Here is an 18047-nt window from a genome sequence, read left to right on the forward strand (position 1 = left end):
GCGTCTGAGGTCTGGGGCAACGGCCGGGAGGAGATACCCCGCGTCTGAGGCCAGGGGCGACAGCCAAGAGGAGCCACCCCGCATCCAAGGCCAGGGACGGCACCCTAGGCCAATGGCGGCAGCAGGAAGGAGCAACCCCACGCCCGAGGCCAGGGCAGCGACCGGGAGCAGCAACCTCATGCCTAAGGCTAGGAGCGGAGGCCGGGAGGGGCAACCCCACTTCCTAGGAGTGGTGGCTGTGCGGGCGCAGGAGGGCCTAGAGGAGCCATCCCACGTTGAAGGTCAGGAAGGGCTGTGGAAGGAGATACCCCTCATCCAAGGTAAGGAGCAGCGGCTGTGCTTTGCTGGAGCAGCCCTGAAGAGATACCCTAAGACCAAGGTAAGAGAAACTCAAGTAAGATGGTAAGTGTTGCAAGAGGGCATCAGAGGGCAGACACACTGAAACCATACTCACAGAAATCTAGTCAATCTAATCACACTAGGACCACAGCCTTGTCTAACTCAATGAAACTAAGCCATGCCCACGGGGCAACCCAAGACGGGTGGATCACGGTGGAGAGGTCTGACAGATTGTGGTCCACTGGAGAAGGGAATGGCAAGCCACTTCAGTTTTCTTGCCTGGAGAACCCCATGAACAGTATGAAAAGGCAAAATGATAGGATACCAAAAGAGGAACTCGCCAGGTCAGTAGGTGCCCAATATGCTACTGGAGATCAGTGGAGAAATAACACCAGAAAGAATGAAGGGATGGAGCCAAAGCAAAAACAATACCCAGCTGTGGATGTGACTGGTGATAGAAGCAAGATCCAATGCTGTAAAGAGCAATATTGCATAGGAACCTGGAATGTCAGGTCCGTGAATCAAGGCAAATTGGAAGTGGTCAAACAAGAGATGGCAAAGGTGAACGTCGACATTCTAGGAATCAGCGAACTAAAATAGACTGGAATGGGTGAATTTAACTCAGATGATCATTATATCTACTACTGCGGGCAAGAATCCCTCAGAAGAAATGGAGTAGCCATCATGGTCAACAGAAGAGTCCGAAATGCAGTACTTGGATGCAATTTCAAAAATGACAGAATGATCTCTGTTCGTTTCCAAGGCAAACCATTCAATATCACAGTAATCCAAGTCTATGCCCCAACCAGTAATGCTGAAGAAGCTGAAGTTAAACGGTTTTATGAAGACCTACAAGATCTTTTAGAACTAACACCCCAAAAAGATGTCCTTTTCATTATACGGGACTAGAATGCTAAAGTAGGAAGTCAAGAAACACCTGGGGTAACAGGCAAATTTGGCCTTGGAATACGGAATGAAGCAGGGCAAAGACTAATAGAGTTTTGCCAAGAAAATGCACTGGTCGTAGCAAACACCCTCTTCCAACAACACAAGAGAAGACTCTACACATGGACATCACCAGATGGTCAACACTGAAATCAGATTCATTATATTCTATGCAGCCAAAGATGGAGAAGCTCTGTACAGTCAACAAAAACAAGACCAGGAGCTGACTGTGGGTTAGATCATGAACTCCTTATTACCAAATTCAGACTGAAATTGAAGAAAACAGGGAAAACCGCTAGACCAATCAGGTATGACCTAAATCAAATCCCTTATGAATATACAGTAGAAGTGAGAAATAGATTTAAGGGCCTAGATCTGATAGATAGAGTGCCTGATGAACTATGGAATGAGGTTCGTGACATTGTACAGGAGACAGGGATCAAGACCATCCCCATGGAAAAGAAATGCAAAAAAGCAAAATGGCTGTCTGGGGAAGCCTTACAAATAGCTGTGAAAAGAAAAGAAGTGAAAAGCCAAGGAGAAAAGGAAAGATATAAGCATCTGAATGCAGAGTTCCAAAGAATAGCAAAAAGAGATAAGAAAGCCTTCTTCAGCGATCAATGCAAAGAAATAGAGGAAAATAACAGAATGGGAAAGACTAGAAATCTCTTCAAGAAAATTAGAGATACCAAGGGAACATTTCATGCAAAGATGGGCTCGATAAAGGACAGAAATGGTCTGGACCTAACAGAAGCAGAAGATATTAAGAAGAGGTGGCAAGAATACACGGAAGAACTGTACAAAAAGGATCTTCATGACCTGGATAATCACAATGGTGTGATCACTCATCTAGAGCCAGACATCTTGGAATGTGAAGTCAAGTGGGCCTTAGAAAGCATCACTATGAACAAAGCTAGTGGAGGTGATGGAATTCCAGTTGAGCTGATTCAAATTCTGAAAGATGATTCTGTGAAAGTGCTGCACTCAATATGCCAGCAAATTTGGAAAACTCAGCAGTGGTCACAGGACTGGAAAAGGGCAGTGTTCATTCCAATCCCAAAGAAAGGCAATGCCAAAGAATGCTCAAACTACTGCACAATTGCACTCATCTCACATGCTAGTAAAGTAATGCTCAAAACTCCCCAAGCCAGGCTTCAGCAATACGTGAACCGTGAACTCCCTGATGTTCAAGCTGGTTTTAGAAAAGGCAGAGGAACCAGAGATCAAATTGCCAACATCCTCTGGATCATGGAAAAAGCAAGAGAGTTCCAGAAAAACATCTATTTCTGCTTTATTGACTATGCCAAAGCCTTTAACTGTGTGGATCACAATAAGCTGTGGAAAATTCTGAAAGAGATGGGAATACCAGACCACCTGACCTGCCTCTTGAGAAACCTGTATGCAGGTCAGGAAGCAACAGTTAGAACTGGACATGGAACAACAGACTGGTTCCAAATAGGAAAAGGAGTACATCAAGGCTGTATATTGTCACCCTGCTTATTTAACTTCTATGCAGAGAACATCATGAGAAATGCTGGACTGGAAGAAACACAAGCTGGAATCAAGATTGCTGGGAGAAATATCAATAACCTCAGATATGCAGATGACACCACCCTTCTGGCAGAAAGTGAGGAGGAGCTAAAAAGCCTCTTGATGAAAGTGAAAGAGGAGAGTGAAAAAGTTGGCTTAAAGCTCAACATTCAGAAAACAAAGATCATGGCATCCGGTCCCATCACTCCATGGGAAATAGATGGGGAAACAGTGGAAACAGTGGCAGACTTTATTTTTTGGGGCTCCAAAATCACTGCAGATGGTGACCGCAGCCATGAAATTAAAAGAAGCTTACTCCTTGGAAGAAAAGTTATGACAAACCTAGATAGCATATTCAAAAGCAGAGACATTACTTTGCCGACTAAGTTTGTCTAGTCAAGGCTATGGTTTTTCCTGTGGTCATGTATGGATGTGAGAGTTGGACTGTGAAGAAGGCTGAGCGCCGAAGAATTGATGCTTTTGAACTGTGGTGTTGGAGAAGACTCTTGAGAGTCCCTTGGACTGCAAGGAGATCCAACCAGTCCATTCTGAAGGAGATCAGCCCTGGGATTTCTTTGGAAGGAATGATGCTGAAGCTGAAGCTCCAGTACTTTGGCCACCTCATGCGAAGAGTTGACTCATTGGAGAAGACCTTGATGTTGGGAGGGATTGGGGGCAGGAGGAGAAGGGGACGACAGAGGATGAGATGGCTGGATGGCATCACGGACTCGATGAATCTGAGTGAACTCCGGGAGTTGGTGATGGACAGGGAGGCCTGGCGTGCTGCGATTCATGGGGTCGCAGAGTCGGACACGACTGAGTGACTGAACGGAACTGAACTTGGCCATCTTGGTTTGTGAAGAGGAGCATAATGGAGGGTATATTGGGGGAAACAGAAAAATGCCCCCAAGAGAACTTCTTGCTAATTTCACGCCTTCCGTCTCCAGATACGGCTGTAGATGATGCCATGGAGCGCCTGATGTTAAGGGTTTACTCTACAAGGTCAAAGTCTTACCTTCAAGGCCAACAACTGGCTGTCCTCAAAGTTTACAAACTACCTCAGTAAACAATGTTCTGGAATTCCCTGGTGGTCCAGAGGTTAAGAATTTGTCTGCCAGTGCAGAAGGCTCGGGTTCAACGCCTGGTCCAGGAAGATCCCTCATGCAGGCGAACAACTAAGCCTGTGCGCCAGTCCCTGAACCTGTGCGCTAGAGTCTGGGAGCTGCAGCTTCTGAAGGCGATGTGCCTAGAGCCCGTGCTCCACAACAAGAGAAGCCGCTGCAATGGGAAGCCCACACCACAGCTAGAGAGGAGCCCCACTAGCTGCAAGCAGAGAAAGCCCGCGTGCAGCAGCGAAGACCCAGCACAGCCAACAAGAAATAAGCAGATAAATTAAAAAAAAAAAGTTTCCAGCCGAGATTTCTTTGGGTCACTTATAGTAAAACACTTCTATACCAAATGGCATAAAAACATAAGTAAATTTCCAAAGCTGGGGGGCCAATGATATTTGAAAACTCACAAGAGCAATTTCACCGTCTCCTGCTATGGAAAACCATTAATTTAGCAGGAATCCCTTAGCTCAGCAACTGGCAAAACCTGGCACCAGGAAAAGGGGCTGGAAGACGCGCGTGCTGCTGGCAATTTCTTCTCTAACATATTTTGTGGATAATCTCACTCTAGTTTTTAAACCAAATAACATACTTTTGCGGAATCCTTCAAATAATTCAACTCAATTATTTGCAATGAATTCTAAGTTCTTTAAATAGAGCATTTGAAAAGCAGGTCTGAACTATAAAAAAACCTTCACGTGGGAAACCAGCAGAACCTCCAGGGCACTGCACACAAAGGGAAGACGCAAACAACCAATTTTCTGGTCCCAGGGAAGGCGCACAATTGTGCGTCACAAACACATCCCATCAAACAGTAACTAACAAGCCGTCTGAACGGCACTCACCGGCAGCTGAAAATATTTGGGTAATTTGAAAGCTTGTCACGGTGACATATTTCTCTTTCCAGGGAATGTTAGGGAAAGTATCACTTGGATCTGAATTATAGACACAGTTGATTTAATCCCATTTGCATAAGAATGTCCAAAATGTATATGAACGAGGCCAGGATACACAAAGGACGCAGGGAGCAAGCAGCAGCTTCAAAGCCTGCCTTGCACTTCAGAGGCCAGGATGTGGCAGCTGGAGCCACACTTGGCGGGAGCATTTCCGAGCTTTCAGATGAGAGCAATTACATCACACATACAAAAGGGAAGGTCAAATGGACTGATTCTCCGGCACGTTCTCTGGAGCCTGGCTTCTTACTAGTTAGGCCAGCATCTGCTAAATAAAAACGCACAAAAGCAGATAGACGCTTGAGGAGTCCTTGGGCGCACTGGCAATGACCTTCCCCAAAGGGACAAAGAGGCCAAGATGACGTCTGTCAGCCCGCAGGGTGACAAGAGCTCTGAGCCAGGGAGCAGGCCCGGCGGGGAGGGAGCTTCGGGTAAAGCCCCACAAGGGCGAGACTTCCCCCAGAGTGAGTGCAGTTTGTGTAAAGTGGCCCAGAAGTGAAGGATCAGGACTCTCAGAACATTCCAGATCCTGAGTCCAGCTCCGAACATCAACTGAAGCCTTTTCCTCCCGAATCTCAGAGGCAGAACAGAGCAGAGTGACCTGGGGAGTGAGCCCTGAATTGCAGAGGGAGCCGGGTGTCTGGGCACTGCCCTCACACATGGAACCTGTGGGCCCAGCGGGCTTGGAGACCCACGGTGGCCAAAACTCCACGAAAACACCTGTGATGGTCAGAGTCAGCGCTCAGTCTTGGAAGAAGTCACTGAGACGACGAAAACAGAGATGAACGCTTTGACACTACTTAAAAGCCAAGTGTGCAGGATCTGGGGCCAGCCCCATCGACAAATGAAGAGAACTGGGCGATGGGGGCGGACTGCCCAGTCCCCGGGGGCTCAGTGAGCCCTCCCTCCTGCGAACGTTTAAAAACATCCTGTAAGGGCTAGATTGCTATTTCTCTCGTGCCTCAGGAAGCTTGTCTTGTTTTTAAAATTATACGCATTTATTCAAGATCGCAGAGACTGACGCTGCTGCCGCAGGGTCTGAGCACAGCAATAAAGCGGTCACAACTTGATTCCTGTCGGGGAGCCCTTGACGCCAGCGAAGGCGCTCGGAGTCCATCCTCCGCGGCCTCTGTCACCCCTAAAGTGACTGTGTAAGGACAGGGCCTGGGGGCGCGAGAACACAGAGGCCTGCAGGGATGCTGGGGTCAGCCCTGCCCCAGAGCCGCAGAGAGTCCAGCCAAGCTGCAGCCCCCGATCTCTGTCAGCTGGAGGAGGAGGCCCTGCCTCCCACCCGGGCTGCCCCCTGGACCGGGGTAGGACACTGCTTACCCTGCCCTGGACTGCTCCCAGAAACTTCTGTGGCGTCTGCTTGGCATGAGTTAGAGTGACCCTACACCTGGACTTGGTCAGCAAAATCATTTTGTGAGGGGTGCTAGCGGGAAAAGGCCACAGATATTGCAACAAGAGGAACAGGGGCCCTTTGTTATTTAGCCACCCAGGCGTGTCCAACTCTGCGACCCCATGGACTGTAGCCCCCCAGGCTCCTCTGTCCAGGGGCTTCTCCAGGCAAGAAGATGGGCAGGTTGCCACTCCAGGGATCTTCCTGACCCAGGGACTGAACCTGCGTCTGTCTCTGACAGGCAGTGTCTTCCCACTGAACTCCCAGGGAAGCCCCAGTTGCGTAGGTTTGTGGCTACTCAGGCCGCCATCAGAGCCCACCTCTGACCCCAGGTTGCCAGCCCTCCTCCCCACCAGGGATGTCCTCCTCTCTGCCCCTCCTCTCCCACCATCCTTCCCCAGGAAACCGCAGGGCAAGGACAGAAGAGCTGAGAACGGGCACCGCTTCCGGGTTGAGATCTCATCTGCCTTCATCGCTGTGCACGCACGTTGCTGCAAAAGCCTTACCTCAACAGGGGCACATTTTAAAAGAGAAGCCACACAGTGCAGACACCCTGACGGCTGCTCTGGGATTCCTGCCGCTAGCCTGGGGCGTCCCCCGACGGGAGCGGGTGCTTGGACCCCCGGAACAGGACTAGACGTGCCGCTGGACGGGATGCGAGCCCTTCCGCGGGGCCATCGGCACCACATCTGCTCAGGAAGTGGTCTTGCAGATACCTTTCGACCCCCCTCATCCTCCCTGCCCCGTGCCTTTCATCCACCTGCCCTTCCAGGAACTCAGACTCTCAGACCTGGAATTTTACCCCTTTGCCTGGAAGTGAGTAAGGAAGGGCCGTGGACTGGCTTTCCAGGAGGGCCAAAGGGGAACAGCCACCCTCGGCCTGAGGGGAGGCTGACCTCCCTTCTGTGCTGTGCCTGCAACAGGGAGTAACGAGCAAACTTGGGCAGAGAACGCGTTCTCTGGGCGCCACTGCAAGTCATCAGTCCTCACCCAGGCATCAGCCGCTTCACTGATGACACGTCTGGTTTGAGTTGAGAATCAGCCTGAATGGAGTTCCTGAATGGAGACCTGGTGGAGTTACTTTGCCCAAAGTCTTGAAGCCGGCAAGCCACAGAGCCGGACCTCTGACCCAGAGCTGCAGGACCCTTGGCCCACCCCTCACCCAGCACACGGCTCCACATGGCACCTAGATTGCTCTGTCCACTCCTCAGGGCCCCGGAAGCAAGGCCAGGGCTGAGCATGGGCCCAGGGAGGCTGCGGAGGGAGGCGCCATCCAATGTACACCCGGGGCCCCCAGAGTGGCTGGGATCCCCTGCCCTCTGTTTGGAGTTGGACCCATTCCTGGCCCAGTCAACAGAGTTGAAATGATCCTTTTCTTTCTCAAGGAAAGACGCACAGGGAAGGACGTGGTCACCTACCGATTCCTCTTGGTTTTCACGTCTGGGTCTTCCCTGCCGTCTTCAGAGCTCGATCCATCGCTGGGCTCGGCTGAAAGAAAGTCAGGTTCGTACGGTCAATACGGAGCTCGCGGCTTTGGCAAGCTACCGGGAAGCACCACTTCCAGCAGGCTCAGCTTGAAATTAGGAAAACAGATTTCCGTTAAAACTGGACCTCAGTCCTATAGCTATGCTAGCGGGTTTCTCTTAAAGCTGGACCTCAGTCCTATAGCTATGCTAGCGGGTTTCTCTTAAAGCTGGACCTCAGTCCTATAGCTATGCTAGTGGGTTTCCCTTAAAGATGGACCTCCGTCCTGTAACTATAATATCTATACTCGGGGGTTTCCCTTAAAGCCGGACCTCTGTCCTGTAACTTTAATAACTATACTAGGGGGTTTCCCTTAAAGATGGGCCTCCATCCTATAACTGTACTAGCGGGCGCACTCCTTCCATACTTCAGCAGGAGAGAAATCTGTGCTGCTTTTGTGAACAGAAAAGTCATCTCTAGCTGCTGGCCATGGAGAGGCTGTCAGACCCTCCAGAAGGGTGGGTGAAGGGGATGTGTCCACCTGATCCCACCCCTCACAGGACGCGGGCCTGCACCGGCCCTTCTGTCTAAGCTGCCTCCGCGTCCCTGGGCTTGAACCGCAGACCCAGGCTCCCCCTCTGACTTCTGCAGTGGAGGACCTGGGTTCTCTGCACACAGCCTGCGGACCGCTGCTATCTATGTGTCTACCTTCTAAGAGCCAGATTGATTTTGAAGTCAGGTCCCCTCGTTACACCTTCAAGAGGCTGGCCCTGTAAACGTTTGATGAGCTTTCGGAATGAAAAAGTAAAAAGGTGCTTGGGTGTTTCATATTTGTCTCTGAAAGGAAAGAGAAAAAATGAGTATAAAGATGGTTCCAGAGCGTTATTATTTCGGTCCTGACAGGCTGAACGATGCCCAGACGCTCCCTGGCATCACAACTGCCTGCTCGCCTGCTTTTCATTCTGCGTCTGTCATCCCAGGAAGCGGCTTTCTCGGAAGCTCGTCCCCGGCGGGCCCAGGGGCAGGGCTGGGCCACCGCCCCCACCGCGAGGCTTGAACCCACGTCCCTCCTGAGGAGTCTCTGTAACGAGCTCGTGATGAATGTGACGTTTATGGGGAAAATATGAATATCCTTGGCGGAGAAGCCCTCCACTCCTTCTCTTCTCATAAAGCCCGACAGCTCTCCGTGCGCACTGACCGCAGTCCCAGTAATGCCTCCAGCTCCAGCCCATCTAGTCTCCGGCTGGCTCCCAGCGCCCGGTGCGGGGCTGAAGCAAGACGAGAAGAGGTGTGGGCCACGCCCTGGGGGCGCCCAGCGAGCCCAGTCCTCCCAGCCTCTGGGTTCTGGCGGCTGCTTCCCGCCAGTGGCCTGTCTGCGCCAGGCCCTGCCCTGCCCAGCATGGCAGTCAGGGGACCCAGGAGACTCCCCTGGCGGGAGCCTGAGCCCAAAGCAGGGCACCCTGAGCCCTGGCACCAGGGACGCGCGGGCTGGATGACAAGGAGTCCTGTGCACCGCAGCGTGCTGAGTGGCATCCCTGGTCTCCATCCCCGGATGCCTGGTGTCCCTGCCAGTCCTGACAACCACAAGCCTCCAGAAACCACCCAAACTCCCCCCAGGGGACAGAGAGCCCCAGCCTCCGGCCCTATTGAGAACCAGGGGTCTAGAGAAAGACCTTCACAAGAGCAAAGCTAACAGGAGGGGAGGGGCTGGCTCCTTCTCACCCGTGCTCTCTCCCCACACACCCGCCTGTGGGCCCCCCAGTCACATAATTCAACGACAAAGACAACACACACTTCATAGGATGCACAGCAAAAGAAGTGGCCAATCAACCGGTCGAGAGGTTGAATTTCTCTCATAATTACGGAAATGCCAGTGGACACAATGAATGGCTTTAAAAGCTTAAGGTTGGATGAGCTACAGTGTTCACGAGAGTTGCAGAATCTGTTCGCGGGCGTGCTAACTGGTCTATCTTTTTGGAGGAAGATTTAACAATACCCGTCACAATGTAAAATGCATGCACCTTTCACACTGGTAACTCCAGTAATATGAGTTTATGCAGTGGAAGTACTCACAAATGCTCCTAAGATAAAGATATGTTTACAAAGGTATTCTTGCCAATATTCTGTGTGTGTATGACAAACCAATGACCTGGAAGTCCACCCGCTGGAAAGGCCTGGTGGGGATGCCGGAGTCTAGTCAAGGTGGGCACAGGTGCGAAGGGAAGGGCTCAGAACACGTGCGTGCACACGTGCTCAGTCGCTTTACTCGTGTCTGACTCTGCGACCCCACGGGCTGTAGCCCACCAGGCTCCTCTGTCCATGGGGTTCTCTGGTCAAGAGTACTGGAGTGGGTTGCCATGCCCTCCTCCAGGGGTCTTCTCAACCCAGGGAGTGAACCCGGATCTCCTGCATTACAGGCAGATTTCTTTACCGCTGCTGCAAACTGGGAAGCCCTCAGATACCAGGGGTTGCCAAAAAGATACCCATAGTGATGAGAAGCAGAAAGAGGAGGAGGTCGACTCCTCAGCCACTCTATTAAAACCATGCACACTCACAAACATCCACTTAGCTTCACAATACATTGTTTTGTGCATTTAACGGGCAAGAAAGGACACGTCCAGTTTTGAAAAGGTATGCGTGTATGGGATAGCTGAAGCAGGTAGGCAGAGGTCTTCTCAGCCTGCGAGAAACACGTCTTCCATTCCTTTACAACAGCTGCCCTCATCCAGGGCCAGCTGAGCAGGGAAGTGTGAAGCACCAGTTTCTGATGCAAACCGCTTTGAGAAGTGCTATTCCGATCTCTCCTACGTCCTGGGCCTTAAAGGCGGAGACAGGACATAACCCCTTTATCGGCACTGATTCAGGGGCATCTAGAAACCTCAACAAGCCTTGGCCCTGCCCATCCAGCAAACTGAAGGCGATGGTTTACAAAGCAGCATTACAGAGCATTACGGATCCCCGTGGGGCCTGCACGCCGGGCTCTGGAACCTTCCTTTGCATCACAGTTCAGTTCAGTTCAGTCACTTAGCATGTCCGACTCTTTGCGACCCCATGGACTGCAGCACTCCAGGCCTCCCTGTGCATCACCAACTCCCAGAGTTTACTCAAACTCATGTCCATTGAGTCAGTGATGCCATCCAACCATCTCTTCCTCTGTCGTCCCCTTCTCCTCCTGCCCTCAATCTTTCCCAGCATCAGGGTCTTTTCAAATGAGTCAACTCATCAGGTAGCCAAAGTGTTGCAACTTCAGCTTCAGCGTCAGTCCTTCCAATGAATATTGATGGTTGATTTCCTTTAAGATTGACTGGTTGGATCTCTTTGCAGTCCAAGGGACTTCAAGAGTCTTCTCCAACACCACAGTTCAAAAACATCAATTCTTCGGTGGTCAGCTTTCTTTATAGTCCAGCTCTCACATCCATACATGACTACTGGAAAAACCACAGCTTTGACTAGATGGACCTTTGTTGGCAAAGTAATATCTCTGCTTTTTAATAAGCTGTCTAGGTTGGTCATAACTTTTCTTCCAAGGAGCAAGCATCTTCTAATTTCATGGCTGCAGTCACCATCTGCAGTGATTTTGGAGCCCCAAAAAATAAAGTCTGCCACTGTTTCCACTGTTTCTCCATCTATTTGCCATGAAGTAATGGGACCATATGCCATGGTCTTAGTTTTCTGAATGTTGAGCTTTAAGCCAACTTTTTCACTCTCATCCTTCACTTTCATCAAGAGGCTCTTTGGTTCTTCACTTTCTGCCATGAGAGCGGTGTCATCTGCATAGCTGAGGCTTTTGATCTTTCTCCTGGTAATTTTGATTCCAGCTTGTGCTTCATCTAGTCCAGCATTTCTCGTGATGTCCTCTGCATATAAGTTAAATAAGCAGGGTGACAATATACAGCCTTGACGTACTCCTTTCCCTGTTTGGAACCGGTCTGTTTTTCCATGTCCAGTTCTAACTGTTGCTTCCTGGCCTGCATACAGATTTCTCAGGAGGCAGGTCAGGTGGTCTGGTATTTCCATCTCTTGAAGAATTTTCCACAGTTTATTGTGATCCACACAGTTAAAGGCTTTGGCACAGTCAATAAAGCAGAAATAGATGTTTTTCTGGAACCCTCTTGCTTTTTCAATGATCCAACAGATGTTGGCAATTTGATCTCTGGTTCCTCTGCCTTTTCTAAATCCATCTTGAACATCTGGATGTTTACAGTTCACATACTGTTGAAGTCTAGCTTGGAGAATTTTGAGCATTACTTTGCTAGTGTGTGAAATGAGTGCAATTGTGCAGTAGTTTGAGCATTCTTTGGCATTGCTTTTCTTTGGGATTGGAATGAACACTGACCTTTTCCAGTCCTGTGGCCACTGCTGAGTTTTTCAAATTTGTTGGCATATTGAGTGCAGCACTTTCACAGCATCATCTTTCAGGATTTGAAATAGCTCAACTGGAATTCCATCACCTCCACTAGCTTTGTTCATAGTGATGTTTCCTAAGGCCCACTTGACTTCACATTGCAAGATGTCTGGCTCTAGGTGAGTGACCACACCACCGTGGTTGTCTGGGTCACGAAGATCCTTTTTGTGCAGTTCTCCTGTGTACTCTTGCCACCTCTTCTTAATCTCTTCTGCTTCTGTAGTTCTGCCCTAGAGCTCCCAGAAAGCAGCAGCTCAGACCCACCGGGGTCCATTCCATTTCTGTCCTTTATTGTGCCCACCTTTGCATCGCAGGGTACCTGGTAAATTTTGCCAGTGAGGGAGTCTCTGCAGGGATGACCTGTCTAGACTTACCTGCTTTACTCTGGGTCCTGTTACAAGGACTGGTCAGAGTGGGTGCCAGTCTGATAATGGCGTTAACAAAACAAGAAGCCTGGTTCATTCTTTGTGCAGAGGAGGCGCGGGCAGGGCAGCCAGCTGGTGTCAAGCTGTGGATGGAACACAGGGCAGATGATGGCTGGGGTTCCTCCCAAAGAGGGGCCAGGTGGCCTGCGTGGGGAGAGCCCCTCTCACCCGCCAGAGTCCTTGTGAACGAGCGGCGATGCGCACCCTTGACTCTGGGCAACAACCAGCATCTGCGTTGTCAGCAGTCCCAGCTCCGGCCGAGCAGCACCGGCCACCTGGCCCCCTGTGGCGTGGAGAGCGATGTGTTGTTCCTGGGCAAACAGTGCTAGGGGAAGCGACCCTTTCACAGGTCACAGCTGTCTTTACTCACAGGCATGGTTTCATGCCCTTCTTGGTGAAATGAAAGTCATCGTCAGTGTACATCTGCCTTGAATATAAACGGCTGAAATGTTTACAGAGCAATTGAAGCCAAGTGACATCCTGCCAAGTCTACCATGGGTCGGGACAAAGCAGGGTGGAAGTGCCTGGCCCCCCGCACCCAGCTTGTCTGTGTCAAGCAGGAAGCAAAATGCTTTCCAGAGCCCCTTTTAATCTAATGCTCATAAGATGTCTGGCCAGGCTGGCCCTCCTTGGATCTGGAGTCAGAGCCTCCAAGGTGCAAATCCCTGGTCCACCACTCGATAGAAGTGGGACCTTGAGCAGCCAATTGATCTGCTTTCTTTAATTCCCTCTACTGTCAAAATAGGTATAAAGACAGAGGATTGCAGACCAATGGCCTCCAAAGAGGTCCACACCCAAACCCTGGAAAAGAAAGTGAAAGTGAAAGTCACTCAGTCATGTCTGACTCTTTGTGACCCTGTGGGTTATACAGTCCATGGAATTCTCTGGGCCAGAATACTGGAGTGGGTAGCCTTTCCCTTCTCCAGGGGATCTTCCCAACCCAGGGATCAAACCCAGGTCCCCCACATAGCAGGTGGATTCTTTACCAGCTTACAAGGGAAGCTCAAGAATACTGGAGTAGGTAGCCTATCTCATCTCCAGTGGCTCTTCTCGACCCAGGAATCGAACCCAGGTCTCCTGCATTGCAGGCGGCTTCTTTACCAGCTGAGCCAGTGTGAATATCTTAGGTTGCATGGCAGTGGTGAAGGCTCTTAACCAGCCCTGGGGCCCCAGAAAACAGATGCCACTTGGACTAGAAGACACAAGAAGTGAGGTTCTGCCCTAGAGCTCCCAGAAAGAAGCAGCTCAGACCCACCAAGGAGACTTCAGTTGGGCTTCTGACCTCTGGGACTGGAAAGCAGCAAGTTGGTGTTGGTTTAAGCTACTGAACTTGCGATCATCTGTTACAGCTGCAACAGGGGGCCGATACGGACGGTGCCCAGCTCCTGGGGCGGTGGCAGGCATGGAGGAAGCACGAGGTCCCTTTCCCCCCAGGGCACCCTCCCCCTCCTGCCTAGGCAGGCCCCCAGGCCCACCCCACAGCAGCACCCTGTCCTCCTTAGCCTCTGGGAGGCACCCACGGGAGACAGAGGGCAGGGGAGAGAGGCTGGGGGATCCTCCTCCGCCTTGTCTGCCTCCTCACCTAGAGGACAGACTCATAGGCGTTTTATCTGATCACTCTCTGGTACATCCTACCAGACTGCACCAAAACCCCGGCGGAAGGAACGAGATCCCCATCCTGAATGGGGCAGGTGACGAGGCAGCGCGGGCCAGAAGGCAGGAAAATGTCTACTGTGGACCAAAAGAGGGCACCTGCCATTTCAGCACACAAAGAACGTTGCCTGCTAGCAAGCCATCAGTCACAGCCCTGACGCTGAGCCTTGAGGGAACTTCAAGACAGAGAAAAGCCAGGCACTGCACCTAGACAGAGAAGGTGCACGTCTCAGGAGTGATGTCGCTGAGTCCGACTCTTGCACCTTCCTGCACACAGACAAGCACTACAATCGTTTACTTGAGATGTCTGTTTTTTGTGATTAGCTGTAGTCTTTTGGGTTCAATTAAATTTTTTTTTCTCAGCAAAAACCCCTGTATATCCTGGCTCCTCCCTTATCTCTGGAGAAGGAAATGGCAACCCACTCCAGTATTCTTGCCTGAAGAATCCCGTGGACAGAGAAGCCTGGCTGGCTACTGTCCCTGGGGTTGCAAGAGCTGGACACGACTTAGCAACTAAACCACCACCACCTCCTCCCTTACCTCGTTCACCCACAAACTGGCACCTGCCATCCACCTCTACAAGGCTTACATCAGGCGCTGCTGCAGCTGCTGACCTTCAACACCTCCTGAAAGGAGCTCAGGGTGGAGAGCAGGAGCAAGGCCCTCTGTGCTCTGGAGAAACTGGCCGGACAGGTATTCGGGTAGCTAGATATTTTCAGGAGCTGATTTTATGAGCCCAGTGCTTGTACCTCCTCATAGCTATATAAGCACTAAAATCCTTCATGGTGATGACTGCCCCTCGTGACTAGCAGTAACCCTCATGAGACTAGTAGAAATGTTCTGCAAAAATATGTGCCTGATTGTATGGACTCCCCTTCACCAAAATCCCATATATACTGACCCGCCCCCTGACCCTTCGGAGCTGTCTCTCAGAGCTAGCTATCCGAGATGCTGTCTCCCGGGCTGCAGGCTTCATTTCACCCCAAATAAAACTTGACTCACAACTCTCACATTGTGCTTTTTTTTCAAGGCTTTTTAAAGTCAACACCTTTTGGAGCAGCTCCTCAGAGTGATCTGAGAGCCTCTCTCCCTGGCTATAGTCTTCAGTGAGGTCTCCGAATAAAACGCATCTCATGACTTTTCATTTCACTTCAGCCTCCACTACCCATTGCCCTGAAGAGAGGTCTTTGGTGCTGCAGGTAAACACAGGTGGCAGAACTGAGCCTCTAAGAGATTTGAGAAATGCTGAAGCTGGTGGGAAAACAAACGTGAGTGGGGCATCCTCACCAAGGAAGAGCCTGTAGCAGCCCCGAACGTCAGGACATGGAGCGGACATGGGGTGAAGGCTGTTGCTTCTCACTTCACAGTTCAACAGGCATTATTCCCAACTAACAGCCTGTCTGCTAGAGCCGTAAAAGTCTGGATGCACTGTGGGATGATTAGGAAATAATTCAGGCCTTCAGCTAAACCTCTCAGCAAGGAAAACAGAATGGAGAAAAGGTGGCCTTTTCTTATCTGTTGAAGAGCTTAGCCCTTCTGGCAGTTCTGCACACTTTTCCCATAGTTGCCTGACAATATTAACTCCTCCTTCCATGCTGATATTCCTAGTATGCACATAAAACACACCCACACACATACCCCTCCAAACCTACTGCAGTTAAATGTGGCAGAAAGTGAAAGTGTGAAAGTGAAAGTCGCTCAGTCATGTCTGACTCTTTGCGATCCTATGGACTACACAGCCCATGGAATTCTTCAGGCCAGAATGCTGGAGTGGGTGGCCGCTCTGTTCTCCAGGGGATCTTCCCAACCCAGGGATTGAACCCAGGTCTCCGACACTGCAGGTGGATTCTTTACCAGCTGAGCCACCAGGGAAGTATTTTGTCAAATTCTACTTGCCTCTTGAAAAATAATGAATATCAATTGAAATGCTTAATGGTTCCATTTCAGACAAGAAACAGGTTTTAATATTTAAATCTATAATGACTCATAGTCCAACACAATGTGAAAAACAAAATTCTATATCAAGAACAATCTTCCCTAGAGGTGATTCTTACAATAATTAGGGTCAGAACATTAGATGAGTCATGAGAGGTGATCAGCCAGGGAAAAATTCACCTTGCTTGTGGCCTGAGGTCAGCAACTCTGCCTGCTCATTACTAATTAGTCTTCCAAAAATACTCCCTGTCCTGTTTTGCTACAAACAGAATAATTTCAGTGAGTAGATCTTAGGAAATTAGAAGTTATCCATTTAAATGTCAATTCCTGCTCTGCAACCGGAAGTGGAGAATTGAGGTCATTTGCATGTCTTTAAGATGCAAAGACTTTAAGACTGCTTAAGGCAGCTCTTCCTCTTTTAATTAAGAGTAAGTAAGGTTAAAGATCATTTTGTAGCTGCTTGTAAATTTATAATCACACATCTATCTGGATAGAGTGGTTCAGGGGCCACCATTATAATGGTGGCAGACAAAATGCCTTGATGTGTTACACCTACAAGAATCGGGTATTTCCAGTTGTGTTTGTTAGACTTAAGGTTCCATTCTCCACCTTTTAAGTGCAAAATGAGATTCAGGCCAGCAGAGTGAAATGGAGCCCTGATCTATGACCCAGATAATTCAGGTCCTTGTTGTAATTAATTATACAAGTAGGCCATTGGACAGACATCTGAGCCAGTAAAAGCCTCAGAGTTACCGGTCAGTGGGGATGCTGAGGAGGGCCAGCTGGGCAGGAGGTAGGCCACCCTGGTGCCCGGCAGCTGATTCCCCTGCTCTGCCTCTGTGCCTGCACCAGGCCAGCCTTCCCAGGCTTCAACCACTTCCAGTTTGGGGCTTCGGGATCGAAATTGATTTTTGCTCAAATAAACCTTTCACTTTGCTAACATGCTTGTTAATCTTCTAACACTGTTCTCCACCTCAGAAGCCTGGCAAGGGCAGAGGACTCGGGGTGGGGGAGGACCCTGCTCACCCCTCTCTGCTCTCGTAGCCCTGGCTCAACTTGGTCCAGAGCAGAAAAACAGGTGACCAACTGTGTCCAGACTGCTAATGAGTTCCATCCCTTCTCATCCCTGCCAGGCCTTGGGGAAAAAAAGAAACAGCACCCAATTATCTCTGAGAATGCAAGCTGCAGGAAGGAGCGAGGAGACTGCCTATATTGTTTGCAAATAAGTATCCTCACGACAACCTGCTCCTGAATGTCCTCCAGGGGTTGACAGGTCTCGGGACACCAGCCCCACAGGTGGTGAGGTCTCTCCTGTCCTCAAGTGAGGTTGTTGGCTGCCGGCTGTCTGTGTGTGAAGGGTTTTGGTTCGAGCCTTCATTCAGCACGCAAAGCGTCTTTTCAGATAACAGACGCCTCAGTCAAAGGAGGGGGCGAAATCACAGACCAGTTCTTGCTGTCCCTGAGGACAGCTTGTGTTACAGACTGAGATCTCCACCTAGAACATTCCCTTCTCAGAATCAGCTGGCTCGAGCCGATGCTCTGGAGGGGTGCACGCATCATCTTAAGAGAGGGGAATGTACTGAGAAACGGAACACTCCCTGACACACCAGTAAACAAGGACGCCAGGGTCGTGACCGCAGCCCTCCAGTGTGAGCCGGTGAGCCCTGAGGGCACCCAGGACGGAGGGCACCCAGGAGGGAGAACACCCAGGACCTAGCAGCCTCAGACTATCGCCGCTGCCCAGAGTAAGCCCCAGGGGAACTCGGGGTGTGAAAACCCAGGGCTCTGGCCCCAGACAAGCTGAGGTGCATACGGAAGGAACGATTTCCCCAACCCCACACGTGGAAAGGCACTAAATTCCTTACTTTAGGATATCTGGTTTTCTTTAGC

The 18047-nt window shown here is 50.4% G+C and overlaps 1 protein-coding gene across 1 annotated transcript in view; it reads right to left on the reverse strand.

Annotated features, from left to right (window-relative positions):
• Window positions 1–18047, reverse strand: part of TCERG1L (transcription elongation regulator 1 like) — a 201501-nt gene that overhangs the window by 39463 nt on the left and 143991 nt on the right. Inside the window, exon 8 of the mRNA XM_040254814.1 lies at window positions 7694–7763. Within this exon, the coding sequence (XP_040110748.1) occupies window positions 7694–7763 (70 nt within the window). The remainder of the gene's footprint in view (window positions 1–7693; window positions 7764–18047) is intronic.

Source organism: Oryx dammah, unplaced genomic scaffold, assembly GCF_014754425.2.
Source record: "Oryx dammah isolate SB20612 unplaced genomic scaffold, SCBI_Odam_1.1 HiC_scaffold_14, whole genome shotgun sequence".
Classification (NCBI taxonomy): domain Eukaryota; kingdom Metazoa; phylum Chordata; class Mammalia; order Artiodactyla; family Bovidae; genus Oryx; species Oryx dammah.